Source organism: Haemaphysalis longicornis, unplaced genomic scaffold, assembly GCF_048455015.1.
Source record: "Haemaphysalis longicornis isolate Haplotype H1 unplaced genomic scaffold, Haemaphysalis longicornis Haplotype H1 scaffold_2, whole genome shotgun sequence".
NCBI classification, from domain to species: domain Eukaryota; kingdom Metazoa; phylum Arthropoda; class Arachnida; order Ixodida; family Ixodidae; genus Haemaphysalis; species Haemaphysalis longicornis.
The window spans coordinates 186300598-186327761 of NW_027526295.1; the positions used below are offsets into that span (position 1 = coordinate 186300598).

A 27164-nucleotide genomic window follows, 5' to 3' on the forward strand; every position below is an offset into this window, starting at 1 on the left:
GCAGCTGGGCGCTGCTGGGACCAGCAGTGCCCAGCCGCAAATTGGGTCATTAACCAGCTGGGACCGCTTACCATTTTCTCTAGGGAAAGTTCGCATCCAGAGTTTCCAGCTGGGGGAAATTTCTGGTTTCATAACCCAGCTTGCGATTAACATTTTTTCATCTGGGGAACTCGTTCCTTAATGCGCGCTAGTACAACACATGGATACTTTCACACAAAAAAACCTTAACTGTGCTGGCAGTTTGTTAACCAGAGTGTACTGTCGAAATCGGCCACAGCACAAACAGTTCACAAACTAATACATGTACGGACAATCGATGTAAAAATTGCCCCGGGCTGACCACTCTAGTGACAACTAGAACAAAAGGCATACCTTGTGCAGCTTTCCAAATAATAAACTACAGCACCCACACACACACGAAAAAATTGCGTCAGCTTGCACAAGTGGTGCAAAGCTGGAAAAACAGCAGACCTGGTGGTCCATATCCCTTCGTCAGAGACCCGGATGTTGCACCTCACATAGATTTCTCAGCTTGTCGCTGAAAGTTCTTCATGACTGGCAGCCTAGACCGTTTTGTCCGCAGGCTTTCACATCTCTGCCCAAGTGTGCACCGCGTTAGCGCTCGCTAAAACCCGCGACAGCCGGCTTCGTGGACTCGCGTCTATAGCGCGAACTCGGCGTCTGTGCTCCCCACTTCAGGCGCAAACGCACATGAAGTGGCGAAGAGAACGTCACGGGAGAGATCACGCCACGAGCGATGGACAGAGCATTCTCTAAGGTCGACGCCTGGCACTCCTCACGAGGCACACTCTCAAGTGCACTCGGTACTTTTTTTTTTCCCCTCAAGCTCCTCGCGTGGCGCAAGCCTGCGCGCAAGCCTGGCTGACGCCAGGCGGTACTCTTGAGGTGGGCGCTCAGGTGCACTCGGCTGGGCTGAGTTTTCTGGTAACGCTCAACAGCCAAACTAAAAGCTTAAACAGTTCTTCTGTTAAAAAGTGGCTTTGATGCATGAGTTGTACGTTTCATTTCTCCACGTAGTGCATGTTGTCACGTTGGCATTTCGCACAGCACGCCGCTATGCAGAAAAGCCAGACACACTAACGGCAGCAATAGGTTTTATCGTATCGCGCTTGAAATAGAAAGCGCAAGCTTGCACAAAAGGAAAAGGTGAGCCTGGGAGGCGGTTATGCCCTTTCGTTGGGTGGGGATGTGTTATCTGGAAGTTGCAAAGGTCACGTGCAGCCGATCAGATGGCCTCCATTTGGCCTTGTGAGGGCTTCTTATGGGGATGAAAGCTCAATAGAAGCTCTAGCACATAGCGAGTGGCCCCTTTCACAGAGAAACACAAGATAGCAAGGCCACACTTTTCCCCGTTAGAGGAAGAACAGGTAACACACTCTGCAATGAAATGCCGCTGCTGACAGCCTCTCATTGGGCATTTTAGCACCCATCACTTTGGCGTTCAGTACAGGGGTCTCGCGGTGGCAGCGGCGAAGGCGGCGGCGTCCCCGTAGCCAAGCGAACAAACAAGTCACCCCAGGCAGAAAGAAAATGGAGGGGCAGCGTCTGGAGAAAGTGTGTGTGTGCGGGGGGGGGTTGGGGGCATGCACTGCTAAGGTGTCATCCCCCAGCGCGTCGCCATGAGGATCGCCCTCCCCCCCTTCCCCTCAGAGTTTTACCAGGCGCTGCTCCTCCGTTCGTGGCTCATCCGAACCACGTGACATTTGTGCGGGAGGTTCAACATGCTCGGCGGCGGTGATGCGCTGCAAGATAACGGAAGAGTAGCGCATGCCACCGTGCGTTCACTGATCGCGCGTCCACTTACTGAGACACAGCAGATATGTGGGTTACCGAGAAGACTGCAGTTCATGCTGCGCACAAATTCGCATTTCGGAGTATAGTAATCATGGTGTGATTTTTCTTGTACATTTGTTTTAGTTTTCAGAATTTGAGTTTTGAAAGGGGCCCTCTATGCGGTTTGGTCTTAACGCGATAGTAAGTGAAGGTCTTCCGCCTATAAACGCCTTGCCCTGTGCGGAACACTTTGCATTTTCTTTCTTTTTTGAAGTACTGAAAACCAGGGGCATGTCAGAACCGGAGACGTTATATATAGTAGAATAGATAAGATAGGTGTTCTTATTTCTAATAATTTGTTTACCTAAGAATTCCATGCATTTAATATTATCTTGCTTGCCACTCTGTGGGCAAGATTCTTGAGGGGCAGCTATTCGATACTCGATTTGAAAAATATTCAGCCGAAATCACTGTTCACTTCGAATTCGCTTCGAACTTAAAATCTACTATTCGCACGAGCCTAAAAATGGTATACTGATTTGCTATCTGATCTGTTATAAAATACACTGTTAAAGCATAACAAACACAATTGTGTGAACATATTTTTTCTATGCTTCAGGAAAGGCATTCTGGTACAATGTGGGTTGTTTAGCTATCCCAAAGTTCAATTTACTGCTCTAAGGCATGCCTCTTGCTGCTCCAAAAGCATGTTTTGTTGCTCGAAAATACTCCATCCGCTACAAAATCCAGTTTTGTTGCTGCAGAAACTGCCCCAGAGAGTCTTGGTCTAGTCACATTACTGGGAGCAGAATGCACGACAAGAGCAACATGCCCATAAGCTTCAAGGAAGGCAAACAAGTGACGCGGCATTATCCTTTTGTCGGCACCCGTTTCCATTGATGTTGGAGAGAAGACCCTCTGAGGCCATTGAAAGGATTGAATGGCTGGTAGAAATTAAAGCCTGAAATCAGAAGGAAGCTGTGATGGGCAAAAAAGTTGTAAAAAAAATGTGGTTGATCCCTCTTTCATAGGCATCGGCAAAACACGGAAGTGAAAGGGGCCTTCACAGGAGCAGTTGAATGTTAAAGGAGTTTCCTTCTTGTGCGAAGGGTTCGCGAGCCTGGCCCCCCCAGACGAAGTGACATTGATACGCAAGAAACAATAAACAGGGGAGGGTGCCTCAATTCACGCGTGCCCCCCGTACACGAAGGCGCTGGCATCGAGGCGTCAACTGTCGGCGCTCATTAGCGTCATGATGCGCTACTTCACTTCGCCTCTTGTAGACGGCACGCACCATCTGAATGAGTCATAGGGAAGGACAAAAGGCGCATTCGTAGCATTGCTCACGTCTCGGTTCGTAGCGCAGTGGAAAGAGCGCCACGTACCTCCCCTTGCGGCCAGAGAGTCGTGGGATCGAAACCGGGCGCCGCCGCATCAATGGCACTTTTTCTGGCGACGTCACTTCCGTGACGGATGTCGCGTCACCAAAATCTTTGTTTAGCCGGGCATAAAACACTTTCGTGTTATAAAAGGCTTTAAAAAATGTAAGCAGGAGGAGCAGATTAAGGGGGAGTTCACTTACCTTCCTCTGTTGAGAGTGATAATGGACACGAAAGATTTCTTGGAAAGCGATATATACAGAACTCCGCTGTAGCAAAAGCGGCTGGACAGCTTTTGCTGTTCGTGTTCCAACCCATCTCTTCTTTCTAACTGGTTGCCAATGACTGCTACTCATTATCGAGAAGCACATTTGCCTCTAGAGTATGGAGATGCTACGTGCTTGCATCACGGTTGCAAAGTGTTATATGGTTTAATGTGCCAAACTTACACGTGGGCTATGAGGCGAGCCTGTTTCCTAGCCTGTGAGCAACAGAAGCCTTGGCGGGCTGAGAGTTTGCGAGTGGAAGTTGCTGTCCAACGTGCCGTGCTTTCTTACCTCGCGGGGAGCAGTGTTGTCTGACAGCGAAGAGGAGGAAGGGGGCGACAACGAGGACAACAAGGCGGAAGGCAAGGATGAGGACGAGGATGAGGACAAGGACATGGAGCTGTCGGCCGAGGCGGGAGACCTGGAGATGGCCGAGGGGGAGGAGGAGCAGCCAGCGCCGGTACCGGTCAGCCAAGCTGTGCCGGACGTCTCGAGCTCCGACGACGAACTCGAGCCGGACAGCCGCCGGTCACGGTGGGTTGCACTTTCACTCGGTCTTCAACGTGCACGATTTGTGGAGCAAAGTGTGCGGTAACAATTATTTTTTATGTCTGAACTTCTGCACTTTGGTGGCGGGCTTCGTGTTTAACACTCCCAGTGTCTCATGGGTCAGTGTTTCTTGTTTTCATTTACCGTTGTTTCATGGTAGGGTGCATCTGTTTTGCAGAGCGGGGCTCACATTGAAAAGCCATTGTTTTGTCGCAAGGTTCACACAGGTGCTTGAAAACCTTGGGAACCCTTGAAATTTAAATTGTTATCCTTGAGGCCTTGAAAGTCCTTCAGAACCTTTGATTTTCACGGTGGTAATCAGTGACTCTGTCTTTTCACAAAAATTTAATTTAAAGTGTTTATCTTGGATTTTAAGCTTTAACTAATGTAAGAAAGATTGTAGAAATCGAGTTTTAGTGTATTGCACTAAATTAAAACACACTTAGCGGATTTTTGTTAAAGCACGTGGCAGCACAGGGAGCAGGAACTTGTGAATACAATCCGCGTCACCATACGATTGAATGGAATCTGGCTTCTGTTCGCCATTGCGCGTTTTTCATCCAACATCGCCTGTGGACCCTCGCTAGTTGTTTGTTCACTGCGCCTCATTTGTTCCTTCTGTGTTTGCTGTTTGCATGCCAAATAGAGGACATGGACATAGTTGAAGTTCATCATGCCTGGGAAGTTCACCTTTCAGCAGTCATGGCTGAGAAAGGATTCGTACAAAGACAAGCTTTTGCGAGACCCAAAGAGCGCGAATTGCACAAAATGTTGACCGTGCGGAAAAACATTTGAATGGGAGAATCTGCGCTAAAAGCCACCACCAGAGTGCTAAGCACAATGGCAACATTAAGACAGCAGGTGCTAGCTCCTTAGAGAGTACCTGGTGGGGTGTATTAGTGCCCGACCCGTTCATGTGGTCCCAGCACAGTCATTGCATGCAAGGCGCATGAGTTGGTGACATATGCAGAGGTTTCGTGGATGTTAAAGGCGGTAACATCTTGCTCCTCCCACGGTTCATTCTCACACACAAATTGTCTCTTCAATAAATGTTCCAAGATAGCAAAGTTGCGAAGGCCTTTTCTTGTGGTGAGAAATAGTGCACTTACGTAGCGTGTTGTGGTCTTGTGCCATTTTAGGGCACAGCCCTTTGGCACCCGGTACCTGGGTTTCGCGTCGGCGGCATCGACGCCGACATCTGAGTAACCGCGTCAGCGAACGAGCCACTCCAGCAGAAAGAAGACAGGGAGGAGAGTCTGGCAAAAGTGTGATGGGGCGGGCGGCACTTGCTGATAAGGAGTCATCTCCCAGCGCGTTGCCATGGCTCAGTATGTCTCACTGCCTCCCCCTCACACTTTCTGCAGACGCTGCTCCGTTTGCCATTCGTCCGAACCACGTGACATTTGCGCGGGCGGTTCAAACACGATTTGCAGCAACATGCTCGCTGGCGGTGGTGACGCGCTGCGAGATAACAGCAGAGTAGCGCGCGTCGCCGTGCTCTGGATGATAACGCGATCACTTCCTGAGACGGACCAGATATGCGCTTTGACTGAGACGACTGCAGTTACCGCTGCGCACAAATTTCGCATTACAGAGTATAGTAATCGTGTAATCGTCAGCACTTTTTTTTTTTTTTTTTCATTTTCTTTATCAACACAATGAGAGATAGGGGAAATGCGACTGTTACGGTGTCCGGTTTGATGGGTCTGCTAATGACTACTTGCATCGAAGCAAATAGATATTCCAAAATTTGGAATTTTAGAAAAGGAGCAGCTTGCAAGAGCAAAGCAGTCAAAAAGACGAATCGTCAGGAAATAAATTGACAACACGAGAAAAATGAAGGCAGAGCTTGCAGCAGCAGTTGCCGATTTAATGTCTTCAGCTAATACCGTTACAGATGAAGAAGGAAATAAAGGCAACATTACGTAGATTGTGACATGAAACAGTCTGAGAAAAGCAGCAAAAACAAAGAAAGAAAAGTTTCTAAATGCCAACCAAGAAATAAAAAAGAAATCTGGGGAGCTTTCAAAAACTCGTTAGCTCTTATTGTGCAATAGAAAACTTTTGCATTGTGTGTTGAAAAAGTTATAGTATAAATAATCCCAAATAAAACATTAGATGGGGTTCTTGAAAATGTATTTTCTGGTTCTTCAAGTCATGGAGAACCCTAAAATTTTTGCTTTTGAAGCCTGTACGAACCCTGTGTCAGTGTGTACTAGAGGTAGAAAAAATAACTTGCACTTAGCTAGAACTAAAAAAAAACAAATATGTGTTTCTGATAACATGCCTGTACAACATTTCTTGTTTGAGTGACTTGTGATTATTGCATCTGTTATGAAAATTGTGATTGCCATGGTTCAAGCTATTCTTCGAGTATCATCATGATGTGGAGCTTTCTTGTGTAAGGTTTAATTTATTGCAGATGCAATGGCAAAAAAAAAATGCCACATATTGGTGTTGTGTTGGAGTAGTGATTACTTGTCTACGTCACCATTTATTTTTTTCTTTTGTAAAAAGCCTTGCAGCTTGCTTGCATACGGACATTGGCATAACTAACATTTATTTTTTTTTTTCCTTGGTGGTAACAGTTGCATATAAGGGCATGGGAAAAAGCTTGTCTGGTTTGCATGATCTGTATTCGAAACTTTTTTACTAAGCTTTCACTCAAAAGTGTACAAATATTTACTGATAGTGCGATTACACACACGTGAATTTGGGTAAATTACTGCTGCAAATAATGTGCATTCTGTGTGTACCCCTATGTTACGAAAAGTTTTTGTAATGAATCCTGCGTTCGGGTTAGTTTCGATTACGTGTGGCAAACACCGTTACTCTATGTGATTAGCGGCAAGGTTGTCAGAAAAAAACAAATACAAGATGGAGTTGTCAGTACAAGGGTATAAATTGGTCGAAGGGATGTGGAAGCTTCAACGTGGAATGCAGTCAGAAATTATTGGACAAAAAATTCTTGGGCATTTCTTATGCCGGCATGTAAAATAAAAGCTCTTTAATTTGTCACAGTGCTGTTTGCAGCAGACAACAGCTTCCGCCTTAAAAGGGGCACTGACACAAAAATTTTGCATCTTTTTTTTTTCTCTCTCTCTCTTTTTTTGTGATAAGTAGCTAATGACCTACTTATCACGTGTGGAAACCTCATTTGCTTCAGCGTGCGATGTTTTTTTAATTAGAGACGTTTTTAATGCAGCCAGTCCCAGTTTTGGTTTTAGCGGGTGCCGCAAAACATGGGATTTTGTATAAACAAAGCTGTCCACGTGACCGTCGGACGGATATTGCAGAGCAGAGCTGCCATAGCAATCTCAATTCCGCGTCGCCGGCAGTTTCTGAAAATGCCCCTATGTACTGATCTCGTCAGCTGCTTAATTAAAAAGCGGCCATGGACGTGATGCAGGCGCTGCAAGCGCAAATAGGTGACTGGTAAAAAGCGCAAAGGCTCGTAGGTACGTCGTCTGCTCTCGCCATTTCCGTTTCGAGAGCTCTGCTGCCTCGTGTACGCCGGTGGCTTTCACGCGCGTGTGTGGTGTTGTTTACATGTCACAGAGTGCTTATCTTTCAGAGAAGTCCCAGTAGGATTAATCGTTGTTAGTCATTGAATTCGTGATGCATGAGCTTTTGGGGAGGGGGGCTGGGCTGGAAACAGAAACACAACAATCCGCCATCGCATCATTAACTCCTTTCTCATATGTGCTGCCTGGTTTGGGTCTTAAGTCCCATTTCGTGCAGCGGTAACACGCCATCACTCGAGCTACCTGCGCCGGCCTGTGTCATTTTGCGGCCGTGGCCGCCGCCTGCGCAGTGACCGTGCGGCTTGCTCAGTGGGCTTTTCGTGTCTTTGGGACGTTTTCGCGTCCAATGTAAATAAAAAGTAATAAAAATAGAGTGCCTAGAATCGCTGTAGAACTTGGGTCGCAGCCAGCTGCCCGATGAGCCAACGAAATCCTGGCGCCTCCGCCGCCAACGATCTGGTCGTTCGTTCTCGAGAGCAGAAGTTCTGCCCTCCGATCAGAATGGCGAGCCGGCAAGAGACGCTGGCAGTGCGGAAGCGGCCAGCACAAATTCGTGACGTGTTTGGATGTTGTGTATTTACTCAACATACAGGGAATGTCGATAGCGCGAGGTCCTTCGCTGGCTGCTCGGTAGCATTTCGCATACTTCAAAATTGATTTTAAATATGTTCTAGGCTGTATTTGCCTCTAAAATTTTGCAGATGATGTATGTGTGTTCATACCAATCTATCTCCAAAGTTATCTCGCCTTCAAAATTTTGTGTCAGTACCCCTTTAAGCTATGAACCTTTTTCTCTGAGTTCTGTTAAATCTCGGTGTAACGAAGCCGGTAAAATTTGTAATTTACTTCGTTGCATTGAATTTTCGCTGCATTGAAATTCGTGGTTATAATGAAGTGTTCACTGCGTGAAGTGGTTCCTGCAAATGAAAATGTGGCGCGCATACACGGCTGGCGCATTGTCTATTTCTGTCAGAGCTTAATCGTCTACGCGGGCATCAGCATGAAACGCACGAAGTGTTTTCTCCACGCAAAAACGCACCTTGCAAACCACAGGCGCACTGACGCAGACTCAGAGACCACCCGCACGATGCGGGTAGCTCCAGCGACTGCTTCTAACTGCTCGCTGAAACGCAATACGAAGGGAAAACAAAGTTGTTCATGCGAGATAAAACGCTGATAATGTGGGCGAAATTTTCACTGTAAAACGTCATACGCCCCACTTGCAGAAGTGACCATCAAATATCCTTTGCAGTGGCAAGCCTAATCGTCTCTGGTGGGACCAGCTGGCATTCCCGAGCGCTTCGAAGCTCCCGCCATGAGACGCGCGCCTCCCCATTGGCACAAGTCATCAGGCTCCTCCCATGGCCGTGCACGGCGCGAGTCGCTTTCTGGCCGAGGCAGAAGCCGCCGCCAGCGCACTATTGCAGACGTGGGCGTGAAAAAAACGTGCGCGCAAGGCTTATGAAGACCCACAAATGCTTTATCACGCACTTGCTGGAATGATGGAACCCAACAAGCATGAGTGAACTTGAACGAAGGGCAAAGCGGCAACATGCAACGGCGGCATCATACGCAGTGTGTAGGCAAGAAGCTAAGCAAGGAGCTCGCTCACGGACTCCGTGGCTCGCTGCTTCCGCGGCATTGGGCGGCCCATGTCGCCGTTCGCGTTTTATTGAGACCCCGCTTCGGCACTTGCGCTAGCAAAATCTGCTTCTACAACCAAAATTTTTCGCCTAGTTCTCCATGAAACTTTGTTATATGTATTATGGGACTTCGTTACACAGAGGATGAAAATACATGGTGTGCATACACTTTAATTTACAAAAAAATTCCGTGGTTCGTCACATCGAGGGTTTTGTGACACTGAAGTTCATTAAATCAAGGTTTAACTATTTCCAGCACTTAGTTGCGCAGAAATGTAGCTTGTATAAGGTCAGTATACTACAAGCTGTCCAATTGTGAAATTTCCTTTTCTTCTTATATGATACTTACAGCAGCATTTTGCATTTTATTCCTGGATAAAGAGTTTAGAATTTAAACTTGTTTAGTATTAAAAAGTAACTACAACTACAAGCCCCTAAGATTGTTGTTGTGATCTTACACTTTTTCTGTTCTTTTTCTTTTTTTTTTAGGTTTCGGAGGAAGAGCCAAAAGTTGGTTATCCCCTAAAACCTCTATATAATGAATTACGATAATAACGAAATCCTCAGTATAACTTCGTTACAATGCATAAGTAAGAAATGCCCAGTGGAAACTATGTACATTTAATTATGATATAACGAAGTAAGTATTTATGCAATTTTATGATGTTTAAGTTTGTGGGCTCCCAAAAAAATCCTTAGTAGGACATTTTTATCATAAAAATGACAGCCGATGGGGAAACCGTTGCCAGTGCAAGTGGCTTTGGTAATCTTTGTGGGTGGGTTTTTCAGGTCTCGCAGCATTTGCTCCTTTTCAAGCTCTTTTTTTTTTTTTTTTTTCATTTTCCTTTTGCTGCCAATGGAGGGGGGCGGTGTCGCATGCCAATCTCCCCCATCATTGCCCTCCTTAAATGTGGCTTAGACCATTCTTCTTCTTCCCTGCTGGCTACAATGGCTTAGTTGATTTTGTAAATTTCATGCGTGGTTCGCAGAAAATGAAGAAATTTGGAAAGCATGAAGCATATTTTATGCATGAAAATGCTCCACTCGCACGCCGGCCATGTATGTACACCAGTGGCGTATGCAGGATTTTGCTTGCAGGGGGGGGGGGGGGGAGCTGGCCCGCATAAAAACGGAAAAAATAATAACAAACAAAAATTGCGAAATAATAACAATAAACAAGCAAAGCTAATTAACAACAAAAGAATCAAACCAGAAACAAAAAAAAATGACTCGTGGTTGATACAGCTTTGAAAAATGACGGAGTCATTCCTGACAGAGCGTCACTTTGGAGGACTTCCTCTACGCCAGCGCTTGCATCAGTGCTAGCAGGGAGTGACGGACAGCTCTATCCTGCAGGACATGTTTGGAAACTCACAAGGGGACCCAGGCAGTGACAGTGACGCGGAGGACACCAAAGCATCAGGCAGCATCAAAATGCTTGGCGCAGTTGCCGTGGTGCGGTGCTACGTGCACCAAGATGAAATGCAATCTGTGTGGGCTTGTGAAAGTAGTGCGAGGTCATCTGGGACAAGCAAAACAGACGCGAAAGGAGGTCACAGATTATTTTTAGACAAAAATAAAGGGTCTTGCGAATGAATCCTTACAACTAGCAAATACATCAGTAATGTTTCTGCAAGTTAGGTACAGAATTTCGATGCAACGAAATATAATTATGTTGAAGCGCCATTGTTTTACGACTTCATTTTATCGAGGCTTAAGTGCACGTGTGATTTCTTGAAACTGATTGCTTTGCATTGCTCGTGCTGAATATTGCAGGAACACCGATTTCATGTCCGACTTCGACATCATGATGGCTAAGAAGAAGGAAGAGAACTCTAAGCGGAGGAAGCGGAAAGATGTTGACATCATTAGCGACACTGACGACATCATAGTAGAAATTATCAAGGAAATGAAGACTGCCGCTGAGGTTAGCGTGGCGTCCGTGCTTGCCCATCTCTCTTGCTGATACGGCCACATTCTACCTTGACTGATGCAGCTGCAATGTCTGCAGTGCAGTGGAGTAGACTTTCGCAATGTTATCTTCACATTGCAAAATCTGCTCCTGCGATTAAGTAGTCATTTCTAATGTAAGTGGATGCTTGTTTTGCATTGTCTGGTGTAGAAAAAAGGGGAAATATCAAAGTGATAGTAATAAATTGCCCATTGAGCAAAAAGCCGGCGCCGGCATTCAACAGCGAAACGACTCCTAGACCACATACCCTTGAAGCGTTCCATAGAGTGAGGCATTCCGTAGCATGCGTTTAATTAAATTCAGCAGTAGCAAAAGGTGGTTGTCCGCACTAGTACACTGCAGATGAAATACGGGAGTGGAAGAACGCAGCCAAGCAAGTGAACAGACAGGCAGCAGAAATACGGGAGTGGAAGAACGCAGCCAAGCAAGTGAACAGACAGGCAGCAGAAATACGGGAGTGGAAGAACGCAGCCAAGCAAGTGAACAGACAGGCAGCAAAATTCACCACCGATGTCAACTAGGTAATTCAACATTTGGCAGCAGGACTGAGTAGCAGCGCAATGCGTAGGAGACAGATCAAAGCAATTCGAAAGTGCGAGCAAATTGTTTCTAGCGGCAAGAGCATGAGTGCAAGCAAGGTGTCTCAGGCATTCTTAGAACCTTCAAAGGGGCCATAAAGACAAAATACAACTTTGCTCAATTTGAAAGAACAAGCCCTTGGTTACTCACTCAGCTCCATCCCAGCCACGAAAAACCTTTTTTAACCGAGAAAAATGCAAGAAACAGTTAAAAACTTGGAAATTTCGAGCTGCAGCGAAAAAATATGGGCCGGTGTGACGTAATATGGGCAGGCACTGAAAACCAGCTATCAGTGCATTAACTGCACGTTGGCATTCGCGTGGTACCGTCAAATCGCCCGGTTATGTTTCTTGGTGGCGGTTTTTAAGTAAGCCGGTGGCCGCCAATCGCACAAACCAGTTTTTGTGACGTCAGAGAGGAATCGCCGAAAAGTTGCAGGGGAGTCGCCACTGCTTCACCTGCTTTTCTTAATACAGTAGAACCCCGCTGATACGTTTTTCACGGGACCGCGGAAAAAAACGTAACAACCAGGAAACGCAAGAGCCGAGAAACGGGAAAATGAAAGAAATAAGCGTGTGCAGAATTTTATTTCATTACCTGCGCTCGCAAAAAATCGTGCAGCGTTGCTTAGCGCATTTTGTCACGCCCGAGCAGCACAAGGCGCTTCTCAAGCACCTGCAGCGCCATGCGGGTCTCGGCATCGTCACTCCGCGCGTACCTTCTTAATAAATGGCGATTGACGATGACGATGACAGCAATGACGATGACAATGAGTCTAAGCCAAGAAAACAGGCAGGCGACAACCGAAAACAAGTCCCCGGCGACATTTGCGGCTAAGCCTATAGCCAAGCCAGGCCAAGCAGCGGAAAAAGCCAACATGGCCGCTCTCCGTGGCCAGCTCCGACCGCCAATTCGCAACGTAACACGCGGGAACGGTCCTACACTTGCGACGTAACGGCGGGGTTCTCAATACATTGGATTCAATGGGAGGTATGCCGGGACCGGCCAAAAACAACGTAACAGCCGGGAAAACGCAGCACCCGGGAACGTAACAGTGTGGTTCTACTGTATGTAAATTATTTGTTTGAAGTTTGTGCGATAAAATTGGCGTCATCGTTATCGGAACAGAGCTGTCGTTTCATGGCCCCTTTAATAAAGGAAGTGCTTCGGTGTGTCCTCCTGCCTTGACCAGGAGGACAAGGAGCTGAACCAGACGCGGCGGGCGGCCACCAAGAAGCTGAAGCTGCTGCCGACGGTGGTGTCACAGCTGAAGAAGCTGGACCTGAAGGGGGCCTTCCTGGACCAGGGGGTGCTGCACGCCATGGCCGAGTGGCTGGCCCCGCTGCCGGACAAGAGCCTGCCGCACCTGCAGATCCGCGAGCACATGCTGCGCCTGCTGGCCGAGTTCCCTCCGCTGGACCAGGGGTTCCTCAAGTCGAGCGGCATCGGCCGGGCCGTCATGTACCTCTACAAGCACCCCAAGGAGACCAAGGAGAACCGCGAGCGGGCGGGCAAGCTCATCAACGAGTGGGCCCGGCCCATCTTCAACCTCAACACCAACTACTCCTCCATCTCCAAGGAGGAGCGCGAGCAGAAGGACTTCGAGCGCATGCCCCACAAGCGCAAGATCAGGTGGGGAAAGAGAAAGGGCGCTAAGCCTTGTCCTGCTCCCAAAGTTTTTTTTATCTTGCTCCTCTAACAAGTACTACCGCACTGCCTCCCGAAGTTTTGCTTTATAAAATTGTTCGTAGAATGGTATTCACCCAAATACAGTTTTTATACATTTTGAAACAGCATGTGAAATTTTGGCTACTGTTTAGTTGGCACTGTGTAGTAATAGTCTGTTGTGCCGAGTCATGTTACTTCAGTACACCTGTCTTTGCTTCTGCCATCCCTCCCAAACTATAGAATGGAATCAGCATATCCAAGCTCTCTGTTTGAGAACATGCAGTCTCAAGTTACTGTGATCTGCTTCATCATTCCAACGAATGTCAAAGCAGGGATTACGTTGGTGAACATGAACCAAAGCAAGCAATGCTCAGCTGTGGGGCGTTGTTGTTAGTGATAAGGCCATGGGACACATTGCCAGCACGTCAGCTCTTCAGCTTCGGTGGCTCAACACACTTAAAGACCAACCGCACTCAAAATTTCGCCCTCTTGAAAACTCTGTTTTTGTATAGTCTCCTTAAAAAGAAAGCAAGGTGCAAAATTTGACAGCTAAAATACGCGCGTTGACGCTGCAAGCGGTCAGCAAAAATCGACGATTTTGAAACTGAAACCGAGAAGAGCACGGCCCTTGAAGTGAATGTTGCAGCCGGCAAGCAAGCTCTACGCACACACGGGACAGCAAATGGGTGAAGTGTGCGCAGCAGAGCTCGACTGGTTCTCCAGCTGTGTAGTTGGCCGGAGGAAGAAGGCCCCGTCGGCTGGAACGGCACAGGCGCGTCATGGCTGTTTTCGCGAACCGCCGGCAGGTGCAGCGTGGTCTGCGGCGGAGCTTTTTTAAACCCTTCTTACCGATTAACGAGGTGTTTCGCAGGGTTACCACTCGTGTCTCAGCTGTGGTACTTACTGCAGATTAAAAATAAATTTGGTCGAGGCGAAATTTGAGTGCAGTTGGCCTTTAAACATGCTGTTGCTGTTGCTGTAAAGGGCACGTGACTGCCTGTTTTGTGACTGCCTGTTTTAGCGTGCAAGCACTGGAATGGTGAACCACAAGATGTTTGTGTGCATACTCTAAAGAAGTCTCTGCAAGATACGTGTGGAGAAGAATGAACGATAGTACAGCGGAAAAAAAAAGAGTGCATAATGTCAGCACACACCGCGCCCATGCAATGAGAAAGCACGAGTTTTTGTGTACAGGTTTGTTTGTGTGCGCCCCTTGCAGATAACTCAGCCACACCCACCAGAAAAATACTTGCCGCCCGCACGTGTAATTCGCGTTGTTCTGTGTATCGGTGCTGTAGTTTGGAACACCTTGCAGTAGGTGTGTCATTCTGTGCAAGAACATAAACTTCACAAACATTTTTTTTATTCTGTGGTGGGAGTAGCTACTGCGGGCCGCACAATCATTGACGTTTTGCTTGCACTAGCATGCCACTATGGTTGCTGGACTATGTTGATGACAATGAACAGTCACTAGAGCGGTTCTGGCTGGCACTAACACACACGCAATTGGACATTACTTCCTCAGGAAAATGGTACATGTTAAAGTTGAATAATTACAGTAGGTGCACCTTATATGCCAGAAAATGCGATGCATACATGTGTGCATGTGTGTAATATATTATATTGTCACACTATGGAAAAACTGCGAGAACCAGCAGGCAGATCCCAGAAGAAGAAGAAAAAGTTCTGCCTTCTTAGCTCGCTGCCCTGTGCATTGATTCCTGATAAATTGAGTTCTTTGTCTTGCAAAGACAAGACCGTCTTTCTCTCTCATGACCATATATTGTGCTGTTGCTTCAGTGTCTCCTTCCCTTATCACAGAGGGCACTTCCTGTCTGAAGCTCGCATCGAGAGCGTGATGACCTGATAGTTCGCTTTTGACAATGAAATGCAAGCGTAAACACATTGTGCTAAAAATAAAAAAAAAACACAGATGGTTGCGTTCCTTTGGGGCATTTGTATTGGCAGTGTAACACTCCTTTCATTAATGTTGAGGCAGACGTCGAATGCAAACATCTCTTGTGTGCAGGATATGTGTCGAGGGGTAGAGGGTGACGTGGTGTGCTAAAACCGTTTTTTGTTTTCTTTTGCCACCCACCCATCTCCTCCAGGATGGAGACTTCAGATGAGCCACCAACTAAAAAGGACATTGACAAGGCCCTGACTGGTGAAGACAAGTGAGTAGCCGTTCACCGTTTTGTCCAAATGTAGAAGAGGCTTGCATTTCTGCTTGGGTAATGTGCAGTGTAGCCAGGGTAACTTTCGAACTTCACACTTGTCCAGTTCCAAAGCTACCCCGGTGTACCCATTCAGTTCTCAGCTGAAGGCACTGCCTCCGGATGAAGTTCCTGTAGGAGTAGCTGTGCCCAGTGCTGTGAGCAGCGAGAGCTGTCACGTACAAAGGGCAGTGCAGAGATACCTAAGTGGGCGTTCGTAAGGTTATGACGTGTCTCCAAAGCTGTAGCCACCACAGTGGGGCTGTAGTGTAGCGTAACAGCGCGGTAATTCGGGGTAGCTTGAAATGTGTTACTCAGACCTTGGTGCTTATAGGTATCTCATGTCTGAAACAAGCTTTTGTATAGTGTTTTTTTTTTTTTTTTTTTTTTTTTTTTTTTTTTTTTTACTCTTGCATATGTGCATTTTTGATAACCTACACAACCGAGTATTTTCAGATGAGGTGTGTGTGTCATCTTTGCAAGAGTAATGGTTCGGTGTCTTATGCGTTTTCATGGTTTACTCCCAGCTCAGTTACACGGACATTACACCTGCGTGTAGCGCAGTAATCTGTCAGGTCAGATCATCGTGATTCACAAAATTAAGTGGATTTTCGTAATACAACCGCACTGCAATAAGTTTTCATGTTCTTGCGCGGACAGCAGGTGGTGTGTGTGGTTAGCCCCAGTGCTATTCGTTCTGCTGAATTAGTTCTAAGAAAGGCATTTGTTTGCTTATAAAGAGTACTGTTGCGGAAAGCACCGAGGCGGCACCCACAAATGAGAGCCGTCATTTTAATGGGGTGCACTGGGACAGCATTCAGTGATGATGATTCAGAGAAGTACGTTAAAGGGATACTGAAGCACTTTTTACAAAAAAAGAGCTTTTGCTCCCATTTTATCATTTTTCATACGGCGAACTCGAAAATCAAGTCAAAACTTGGCATAAACTATTAAAAAGCACTTAATTTTGGCAAAAATGAACAATGGGTGCCTAGGGGCATGTGGCGAACCTCACCGCCGTTCGATTGGTCAAGTCTTCGTGACGTCGTCGTGAGGACCCTCGGAGGAGGCAGAGCATGAAACGCGTTCCCAGCGGGTCGTCGCGGTAGAAAACGCTGTATTTGCATTTGTGTAATTGATCCCACGATGGCCAGTCCGAGTTGTGAGTTTATCGTACACCCGTACTGTTCGAGCCTCTCGCCCGTGCACGAGCGGCGACAGCGACAAGTGCCAGCGACGAACAACACTTCCGAGGAATACGTGTCCCAACCGGCAACGTTCACCCGCCTGGGAAACAGCTGAGTCACCAACCCATCGGCCAACTGCCGAGTTGCCCGACCGCGCTGTCATACTACGCCGACGGCGAAACAAACACGTTGGCCGATGGAAAGTCGGCGTAGTGTGACTGGTTCGCTGACCGAAGAAGCCAACAAAATTGGTCACCCGACCGGTCGCCCGACGCGTCATCGGGAATCGACCGAGAAGCGAAAACTGCTCCCCGACAACATCTGTGCCGCAATGAATGCGGCTCTATTTTGATAGTTTCTGGAGTGTAATAAACTCAGTAAGGTCCACGAAGCCCATGCAACTCAACACTAGCGCTAATGCAATCCGTATTTTGGCTTTCGACGCTTCGGCTGTGCTCTTCGGCGCCGCCGCTACCCCGGAGCTGCAAGCTGTAAATGGTGTGCGAACGGCTCGCCTGTAGAAAATGTAAGGTCAGTTTCGTGCAGAAGAAGAGTTACGTAGGGTAATTTGGCTAATAAGGCATCAATATCGGCCAAGGTTTTTCATGTGAAATGTAAAACCAAAGTACGACAAGCTCTATCCCCGCAGTGGGAAATCGCAGTCGCAGCCGCGCACACACATTTTTGCAAGCGTTTTCACGAAGCAGCGGAGTTGATGGCGATAAGCTATTGTGGGGGCTTCGGGGAACCTTGCTGTGCAAGCGCTATTTAAGAAATTTCAGTTTACCAGCCAGGAATTCTGTAAACCAGCTAGTAAACACTGACGTATGACACGGAAGGATGGGCCTCCATCTATTACCTAGGCTATTTTGCACCGTGTCATCATTTGTGCGGTGGCGCAGTGCTCTCGCGCGTCGCGCCCGTGCGCTCAACTTCGCAAGTTCAATTCCCGCCGAGGTTCTTTTTTTTTTTTTTTTTTTTTTTTTTTTTTTTTTGGTATGGTTTGCGTATGCAATTTGTGAATCATTTTCTGCGCTGATTTTGAGAAGCAACCACCTTCTCAATGGAAAATTTCCTTCGAAACATGCAAGTGGCGTCTTGAGCCACAACAATTAATTTCCCTTTTCTCGCACCGTGCTTCTCGAAAATGCGGTACCATGGTGCAAAGTATATATCCTTCTTTATTAGAGGAGGTTAAATTTCTGCTGACGTACGCACTAATTTATGTGCAAATTTTAAGTGCTACAGAGGTCTTTTCACCGGGGGTTCATCCATAACATCCATATTATTACTGTTGCGGCACCAGCGCACAGCTCTTTTTTCTTTGTCCTTGATCCAACAAGAAGTTCAGGAGTACATACAGTACAAGCAGCGCACACGCCAGTACGCACCAACGGCTTCAGTCGTGCAGCGGCGACACGATACTCTAATTTTAATTACAGAGAGCCGCTCCTCACATGTTTTTTGTGACGTCACCACTGCTGTTCCAGATTTTAGAGCCGATATCCCGCCGCTGGGGCTTTTGTAACTGCAGTGGCGTCGTCACTTAGTTCAGCATGAGCTATATTGAAACGCTTTGGTCAGTAGTGGTCCCTTCTGAGGCACTCATATCACGATAAGCATGTTTTCATAACAGGTGTTCATGCGCGCACTGCGTTACAATGACCGACGAAGAAGATTGCTGCTGTTGCCAGGAGATACGGGAGGTTCGAGAGAGGCAAAGGCACCCCAGGTGCGCCACAACCACCAGAAAATGTGTGCCTCAACAGGGCTGTGCTGGAGGTTGCACTTCGACAGAATGGCATCCCGATACTGCCTAGAAGCAGCCTGTCTGGGAATGTCTGGAACACAACACACTCGCCTTTGTTGGCTTGAAGTGTTCCCTCTTTACAGTAGCAACCCACTGAGCAGCGAGTTTTGGCTCCCGCGGGAAGCTGTGAAAGACCACTTTATCGCGGCCATAGGCGCTGTTGCAACCGAATGCCGAGCAGAACCTCGGCATGGTTACTCCGCTTCCTCGGCACGATTGTGAAGCAGTACAACGCAGCACTGAAAAAGTTTCCACTACTAGTTGCTAAATTAAAACAAAACACAGCACGGGGCCCAGGAAAGCTAACGCTGGCGGACGGCACGCTGAGAAAGGCAGCAGCAGGGGCCGAACACTTGCCGCGGCGGCCGATCGCTCCTCACGACGACGTCACCACGACCCCTTTCACTCTCGTGCCGTCCTCCTCCCCTGCGCTCCGCGCGTCGCGGGGGCGTGGCGATGGCGCTTGTTTATTCGCCTATTACGCCGCTATTTCAACCAAAAAAAAAAGAAAAAGACCTCGTAAGTTAGGTGTTTAAGGTCAACGTTTCCGAATTTCTGTGTATTCAGCAAATTGAAAACTGCCTCAGTTTCCCTTTAAGGGGCCACCTATTCCTCCTCGTAACAGTTTTCAACAAGTACATCAGTAAAAGTAATTTTCACGAATGCGTAGCCAAGTGTGCTTGCTGAGCCAACGAATGCGCCTTGGCATTGCTGTCCCCCACTGTCACTGCATGGCAAAAACCTGTGGGGAGCTTGCTGGTTGTAATGTAGCCATGTGGACCGTGGGTCTTGTACATGTATGCACCTTTAACGGCGGAACCTTTTGCATGTTGTAGGTCCTTGAGGCCAGGCGAGAAAGGTTGGGTGGCGAGGGCACGGGTGCCAATGCCATCTACCAAGGACTACGTGGTCCGGCCAAAGTGGAACTGTGACACGGAGTTTGTCAAGGTATGCAAGTCCAGTTAGATATCGTTATACATATATGCATGCATACTCTGGGTGCTGTGACATGTGGCAGCTAGAAATAGTTGCAGGACAACTGAAATGCAGTGGTGTTGTGCACCTAGAGGAACAGTTGCAGGAGCAAGATTGTCACAAATATGCTATGACAGTGACCCTGTAATTTTAGGAGTGTTCTTTGAGATGGAAATGTCCAGGAATTATTGCGAGCAAAGGGTGGTGCATTGACATTGCAGTGTTATCGGTGCCATCAGGTGGTGATAGAACCCTCACCTGTTAAAGGGGCCATGCAAACAAAATACAAGTTTGTTTTATTTGGAAGATTTGGTGTTTTTAAGTGCCCCCAGCACTTGATGTTGGAACGACGAAACCACCTGGAGTATGCAGAGCGAAACGCACGTTTGGGATTCACGGTAGGAAGGAGCCAAATGGTGCAGCAGACGATCAGAAAATGCACCTAGGAATGAGCTAGCAGACGATCAGAAAACCCGGTTTTCGGGCTTACGTCCAAATCGGCCGCCATTTTCCCATAGGCGAAAATCGTTTTTATTTATTTTCAGAGTACAAAGGTAAGTACCATCGTTGTTCCCGGTATCAAACAAAATAGACCACAAAATGCGACCTTCGTGGCAAGTTTGAGCGCGAACAGAGCGGTGGTTCGCTCAGGAAAAAATTGTAAAGTTTTAAAGTGTTCCAATTATCGTCGCAACACCCTGTACTTTATTCACTAAGAAGTTAAAGTAAACAATTTAGGCCATAATTTTTATTCTCTCTCTGAGTTGTGTATTTCGTGAGTCTGTGATGACATATCCAAGGAAAGTACTGAAGAGAACATAAGTATGCAGATTAAGTAGGGCTGCAGCGAACGGCGGAGTGCCTCGCCGTCAGACCTAGACGGCGCCACCATACCGCTCAGGACCGCTGTCTACCCTCGCTTTGTTTTTGACCGGATTTGTGACTGGATAATGTTCGGTACGGTTGATAGTAGACATCTCGTGAAACATTGAGTATGCTCGACAAACTGAGTCACAGAAGGCAGTGTTGCTTATGCAAGTTGGCCAGCGTAAGCTCAACACGCAGACAGCTATGCAGCTATAACTGGCATAATGCACACAGTATGCTATGGTGCTTCTACATTTATGTGTGCATTCGTAACTTCCATTGTTTACCCCAGCATTCTTACTCCCATAAAAAAAAAAAAAAATTGTTACGAGGAAAGGATGCCGTAGAAAAATGTATTTGCCGTATTTACAAGACAACAGGCTGGGCACCACTAGCACACAGAGGAATGCACAACAATCACACTTTGTCCTCTTCTTCTACCAGAACTCATCGCAGAATCCCTTTTTTTGTTAACTGTGGCAAATCGCCCCCCATAACCACATAGTCTGTTAGTCGAATTTGCGGGTGCCTGATGTCAATATGCATTGAATTTAAGCGCAAATAACTCGTCCTCCAAATTTATAATTCCTGCCTAACTTGGGTTGGATTTTGCCGGCCTCAGCCAGTCGCACAGCTGTCCGTAATGCGTCATAGGTTCTAGTGTGGGAAATGAGCTAGTGGGCCGCATGACCAGTCTCTTTTTTTTCCCTCATTGTAGAGCTTATTTGAGTGAAGTTTGCATTAAGAGTGGTGTCGGTGTTATTTTAACGAGGCAATCTTTAAAATGAACCAAACTTGCATTTTGTCTGCATTGCCCCCTTTAAGACTTGAATTATTTGAATCAGTTAAACGTGAATAATCATAGGAGGCTAACAGTTGTGAGTATAGAGGAAATAGCTGGGAAAATGTGTCATTTTTTTGTGTCGATTGTGAGAAGAAAGTTGGTTAGACAGAGAATTGTGGAAAGGAAGGACTGTGTCTCAAGAAGGATGCTTCGTCTGTGCCATGTTGTTGAAATGGTGGTGGCTTCTACTGTCAAGGAGGCTACTTTGCATGAACGTGTAGTAATGGTCAGTAATATTAGGAGAGCAAGTATGACAGCAGATCTTATCAGGGCTGAGCTGTCACTAAGGACGGTCGTTGGACTGGTTGGAAACTATCAGCTACATTTGACGGATAACTGCCGCAGTGGTGAGAGCTCATCTCCACCCCTCATGTTCAGAAAAAATAGGTTAAATGCTACCTCAAATGGGATAACAAGTTTAACTTTTTTGTGAAACCGCTCAAGCTAAAATAAGTCGCACTTTCCGTCTCAGTTTGTACGTAATGTAAGCTATGGCACCTGTAGTGCCTGCTTTGTAGAGTGTTTAATTTAATAATTACAGTGTAGACCATTTATAACGTAACCGCTTATAGTGCGGGACCGGATATAACGCGGGTTTTTGTGACCACCGGTTTGCCTCCCATAGAACTCGATGCATAAGCATACCGCTTAAGATGCGGTTGGCCGAAGCACAATACCGTTTATAGTGCGGTTTTTCGGTGGGTCTGCTCATCGACCGGCGCAGCTGGGGCATCGTTTTAGGGTAGCGAAAGAAAAAAAAATGATGAAATCGGCCATCTGACGCAGCGCGCGGACCCCTTGCTCTCCTCTAACTTCGACACAGAAGCAAAAAAATAGGCACCCTTTAGTTCGCGCGTACGTGATAACCACAACTGACCCTGCTTTATGCACCTCGGAAGATAGCGACCGGCTCCCCGTCCGCGTGTGGCAAGTTGTTTCTATTAATCGTGAACCGCATGGCCCTATTTTCGCACACGAATTGTGCACATCGGCGTTGCGCGTGCGTTTTTTTCATGCTCGCGTCTACGATTCCGCTCTCGCGGTGGCGTCTTCGCGGGGCAGTGGGAGGAGCCTGACGACTTGCACCAATGGAAAGATGCGCACCTAATGGCGGGAGATTCGAAGCGCTCCGAGCCGGCTAGCCGCGCCAGAGGTGTTCAGGCTCTTTAGTTTAGGCTTACCACCGCGGTATTTTTTGATGGGCGCTTTCACAAGCAGCGTGGATGGCAGTTTATATTCTACTTTGCGGTCACATTATCAGCTCTTTTCTTGCATGAGCATCTTCGCTTGCGCCTCGTGCGGCATTTCAGCGAGCGGTTAGAAGTGGCCGCTGGAGCTGCCTGCCCCGCATCACGGCCAGTGCCGACGCTATGTTGCCGCCTCTTACCGCGCCGCACACATTACGTCAATTGTATCCGCGCCGGCGTCGCCGCGCCTGCGGCGTGCGCTGCACGTTTTCGCGAGAAATCGCTTCATGCGGTTCACGCTTTAGAACGTTGTGCAGATAAGCCACCGCTCTTCCCGAACAAGCGAGCCGCGCGAAGATTTCCACCACCAGTACGTTGCGCTGATAAGCAGCGGCCTTCGGCATCGTGAACACAAGGTGGGGTAAAAAAAAAAAAAAAATCCCGCTGGCCTTTCTTATCATGTCCTGCGGCATCTTCATAGACGCAAAAAACGCAGCCATGGTCTTTCAAAACACAAACACAACGGAAGTTAAAGCCGCACTCGCCGTTTGTAAGACCGCGCTTTTGCAATGTGTGAGACCCGGCAGCAGCGGCTGATGTTAAAAATAATACGAAATAAAGACCCTTCCTTCGTTTTTAGGCGCTGTGCATTTGGGTGATAAAGAATTTAGGATGACTTGAGAGGTAGGTGGCGATTTGGTTGAATTCGCGCACGTTTTGGTTATAGTGCGGTACCGCTTATAGTGCGGATTTTTGCGGCTCCCGCGACGTACGTTATAAGCGGTCTACACTGTATTGCCATTTCTTGGTACACGTGGGTACCTGGAGATAATGTACTGTTTTTATGTTTCACGGCAGTTTAATGTTTTGCCGCAAGGGCACTACTCCAGTGAGCAGGAATTATCTCAATTTCAATTTCGGTATGATTGTGCAAACAAAAGACTTGTATGTGAGAGAGAGACGCGCGCGCACGCACACACGTACGCACAGCACAGCACAGCACAGAGCACTGCGCTGCGCTGCACTGCACTGCACTGCACTGTACTGTACTGTACTGTACTGTACTGTACTGTACTGTACTGTACTGACAGCACACACACATTAACAAAAAGCATTGCTGCCTTGGGGCACAATCAGGCAGCAGTTAGAAACACATTTGCAGCCAGCCACACGTTTGGCATTGAAGAAACTGTCCTCACCAGTGTTTATATCATTGCCCTGCTTTTGTAACCAGTCGTTGAAACAGTGCTTAGTTGGACCAAAGTACTGCCTACTGCACGATATCCTTTGCCAAAACCTGAAATGCCTTGTTCTTATTTATGTAAGCACAACTGCTTGGTGCACTGCCACAAATTTAGATACAAAAGCTTGTTGCTCATAAAGCAATTCCAAGGATGTTTGCTTCTAATTTAGCGCTCTCTGGCGAGCCTGTCGAATACTTTTTTGTTTAAAAAAAAACAGTTTTCGCCTGATGAGGTAACGGTTTGTTCATCCATTTTGTTGCACGCAGAACACGAAGAAGACGGTGACGCGGTTAGACAAGCACATGCGCCAACTCCAAGAGAAGAAGAAGAAAGCCAAGCTTCAGCGGGCAGTCACGATCAGCATAGAGGGGAGGCACATGTCCCTGTGATAACACGTCACCACGCTTGGCAGGCACCGCTCTTTTCTTTTTCAACTAGGTTTTACAATTCTGTTTTGCCCACACCCCCGAAGAATCAGGACTGTAAAAAATAAAAATTGCCACGTGACCACTATCTTGGCTGCCCTCTCTCTCTCCGCCAAGGATGTGTGTATGCATGGTTTGTGTGTGCTGAAATTTCTGGGTTGTACGCGTGTCAATGGCTGCATGCTACTCAGCAAGTCTGGCTGGAGCAACGACAGTTTTTTTTTTAAGTGTAGAGCACTTTAGGGGATCGCCTTGTCGTTGTAGCTCGCTCGCTGGACCCAAGTAGAGCCACACGGTGTTCTGTCACAGCGGCTGTCGTCGCGGCGTAACCCAGAGGCTTCAAAAGCCAAGCGGTTTGTTCGAAATTCATGAACCGCTGCCACTTGTCATACATCTCCCCGTTCTTTAGTGCAAAGAAAGCTGTAGCTACATTTGAGGCAAAATATGCGTAACTAGCCGGCAGTGCCCGCGTTCATTTAGTTCGGAACGCTCGTTGGATTGGTTTTTACGATAGTAAGCGAAAAAAAGTGGCAGTGCAACGCCGGCACGTGCGGGAGAGAAAGCAAGCACAAAAAGAGCAGAACTCCCGCTGGCGCAGTTTCAGGCAGGGGGTGCACGAGCACTGTAAAGGCGGGAAATTTGAATCGGATTGGGTGGTAGCAGTGAGGGGACAACGGTGCTACAGCCCATTATGGCAAATCACTGCTCTGCACTTCCGACAGCTTTCACATTGAGTGGAATGGCTGTAATTTTCCAACTCCTTGTCCCTTCCAAATCATACGACGCCCAACAGAATGTTTATAGTATCTGAACTGTAAATGAATGCAGAGAGAGCATTCACTCACGCCGTGCTGCACTCCCGCACCCTGTGGTTGATTCCACAACCTATGTGCAGCACAGTGGACGCTGCGTTGTCCTCAAGAAACCATCTGCATCAGCGCATCGAACTCGTGGCATGTTACAGTGGCGGGCTGAAGAAAAGCAACATGGTTGTTGGAGACTTGAAACTCCGCCTACCCTTTTGGGAGGTGGAACCAAAGGCCCCAACTGCATTTCTTCAGCCGGCCACCATGGAATGTCATGGAGAGTTAGATGCGCTCATGCGGGTGCATTGTTGAGAGCAATGCGGCATCCACTACGCTGCACACAGCTTGTGAAATGAACTATAGAGTCTCCCCCTCATTCCTTGTGATGCCAAATGGCTCCCTGTTTACAAGGCTGTCATTTATAGGATGTAAAGTTAAATGAATTCTTTCATCAGTGCAGCAACCGCTTTGGGTTCTCTTTAAGCCTATAGCTGCGCACTAGCTGCTTCTCATCGAAGCACCATTTTTCTCGTCAGAGGATGTGCAACCTTCAGTCCTTTTCTAATACACTGGAGTCTCGATTGTACGAACCACACAGTACCGAGAAAAATTTTTGTATCATTGGAAATCCGTATGAACCAACATATACCAAGCAATGGAATTCTGCCAGTACTTTTAAAAAATTTGTATCAACCAGAGTCATATCATTGAGATCCCACAGTACGTGCAATCTACCTTATCTCTATCTAGGATACGAGAAAAAAGGACTAAGTTGTCCAGCTTTGTAGTACTAGTACTGGAATTTGAGACAGCTTTCTTGGTAAGAAGCTGCACTTTGATAACACAGTGCTATTGGGGAAGCTAGTTTACCACTTATCTCAATCACACACTTAGCCAACTAAGATCTTGATGCTTTTTATACTTGTAAACTATAAAATGCCCTCAGCGGAAACCAATGTGTGTGTACTGGCTGCAGCCAGTGTGTACTGGCTCCAGATATGATTCGATAAAAAAAGGACCGCCGACCGAAGGTTGCTTATAGAAAAAGACATAGGTTCCACACGGAAGCATTGTTCACTGCGTCAGTGAACAAGGCTTTCGTATGGAAGCCAGGGTGTTCTTTTTTTAATGAGCGGCCTTTTTTGTGTGCACCCATCCCTTTTTGACTATGACTGAGACATGCCAGTTGTGCTGCCAAGCATGGGGACAGGGATTCAATCCCAGACATTGCAGTCGTTTTCCTTATGCCTTCATTACAGCATGCTTCGTAACCCGGGTGTGGCTCCATCATGAAAAATAGCCAATTCGAATTCCAATTTTTGTACGTTCACAGACATTCTAAGCAAAAGTATTCCCACCTGCCAATACTTAGACAAGGGTCTTCCACGAGCATAGGGTTGCAATCTCGGGATCATACTGTCATGCCGTGCAAGCATAGCTGGTTTGATGAGAGTAAGCCAATGTAGATTTACAAGACCGGCTCATTTCGCATGCGTTGCGTTACCTTGCATGCAGAGTTTTAAAGACGATAGTCTTTCGTGGGCTACTTCAACGCAGAAATTTTGGTCTGTCTATATGTCTGTCTGTCTATCTGTCTGTCTGTGACTCGATTCAGCCACCCGGCCAAAGTGAAACAGAAGCTGCACAATAGTCTTATATATGCACAGCCAAATCTCTGAAGTCCGGTGTCAATGCTCATATTCATACTTGCCAACATCGTTGAACAAGAACAGGACATTACGCAAATATAAGGCAGAAAATCAATACGTAAGTGATATTTGCGGTGTTCCTCTATTTAAAAAATTATGAATGCTTGGTCAAACCCAGAAATTTTGGTCTGTCTGTCTGTCTGTCTGTTTGTCTGTCTGTGACTCAATTCAGCCACCCGGCCAAAGTGGAACAGAAGCTGCGTAGTCTTATATACCCACAGGCAAATCCGAATGTCTAAGTCCGGTGTCAATGTTCATACTTGTCAGCATTGTTGAACAAGAACAAGACATAACGAAAATATCAGGCAGAAAATCAATATACAAGTGATATTGACCGTGTTCCTTTATTAAAAAATTCATGGATGCTTGGTTTTTCGATAGCAAATGATATTCTACATCTACTGCAGGAAACCGTCGCTTGCTGTTGCCCGTGCTCCTGGCAGCTTTTAAGAAATCAAACGGCAACAGCAACGAAAGGTTCCACTAGATAGGTTCCACGTTCTGCTTGAAACGCTTGGAG

General features: G+C 47.1%; 1 protein-coding gene across 2 annotated transcripts in view; it reads left to right on the plus strand.

Annotated features, from left to right (window-relative positions):
• The window catches only part of LOC144169638 (uncharacterized), a 35977-nt gene extending 11760 nt beyond the window's left edge, over positions 1-24217 (plus strand). Inside the window, exons 8-14 of one of the 2 annotated variants that reach the window (XM_077698903.1) lie at positions 3745-3973; positions 9645-9665; positions 10932-11082; positions 12899-13338; positions 15486-15551; positions 19424-19535; positions 23971-24217. In XM_077698903.1, coding sequence (XP_077555029.1) covers positions 3745-3973; positions 9645-9665; positions 10932-11082; positions 12899-13338; positions 15486-15551; positions 19424-19535; positions 23971-24093 — 1142 coding nt within the window. In that variant the 3' untranslated portion in view covers positions 24094-24217. The remainder of the gene's footprint in view (positions 1-3744; positions 3974-9644; positions 9666-10931; positions 11083-12898; positions 13339-15485; positions 15552-19423; positions 19536-23970) is intronic. The other variant, XM_077698904.1, reaches the window with a different exon arrangement.
• The last annotated feature ends 2947 nt before the right edge of the window (positions 24218-27164 follow it).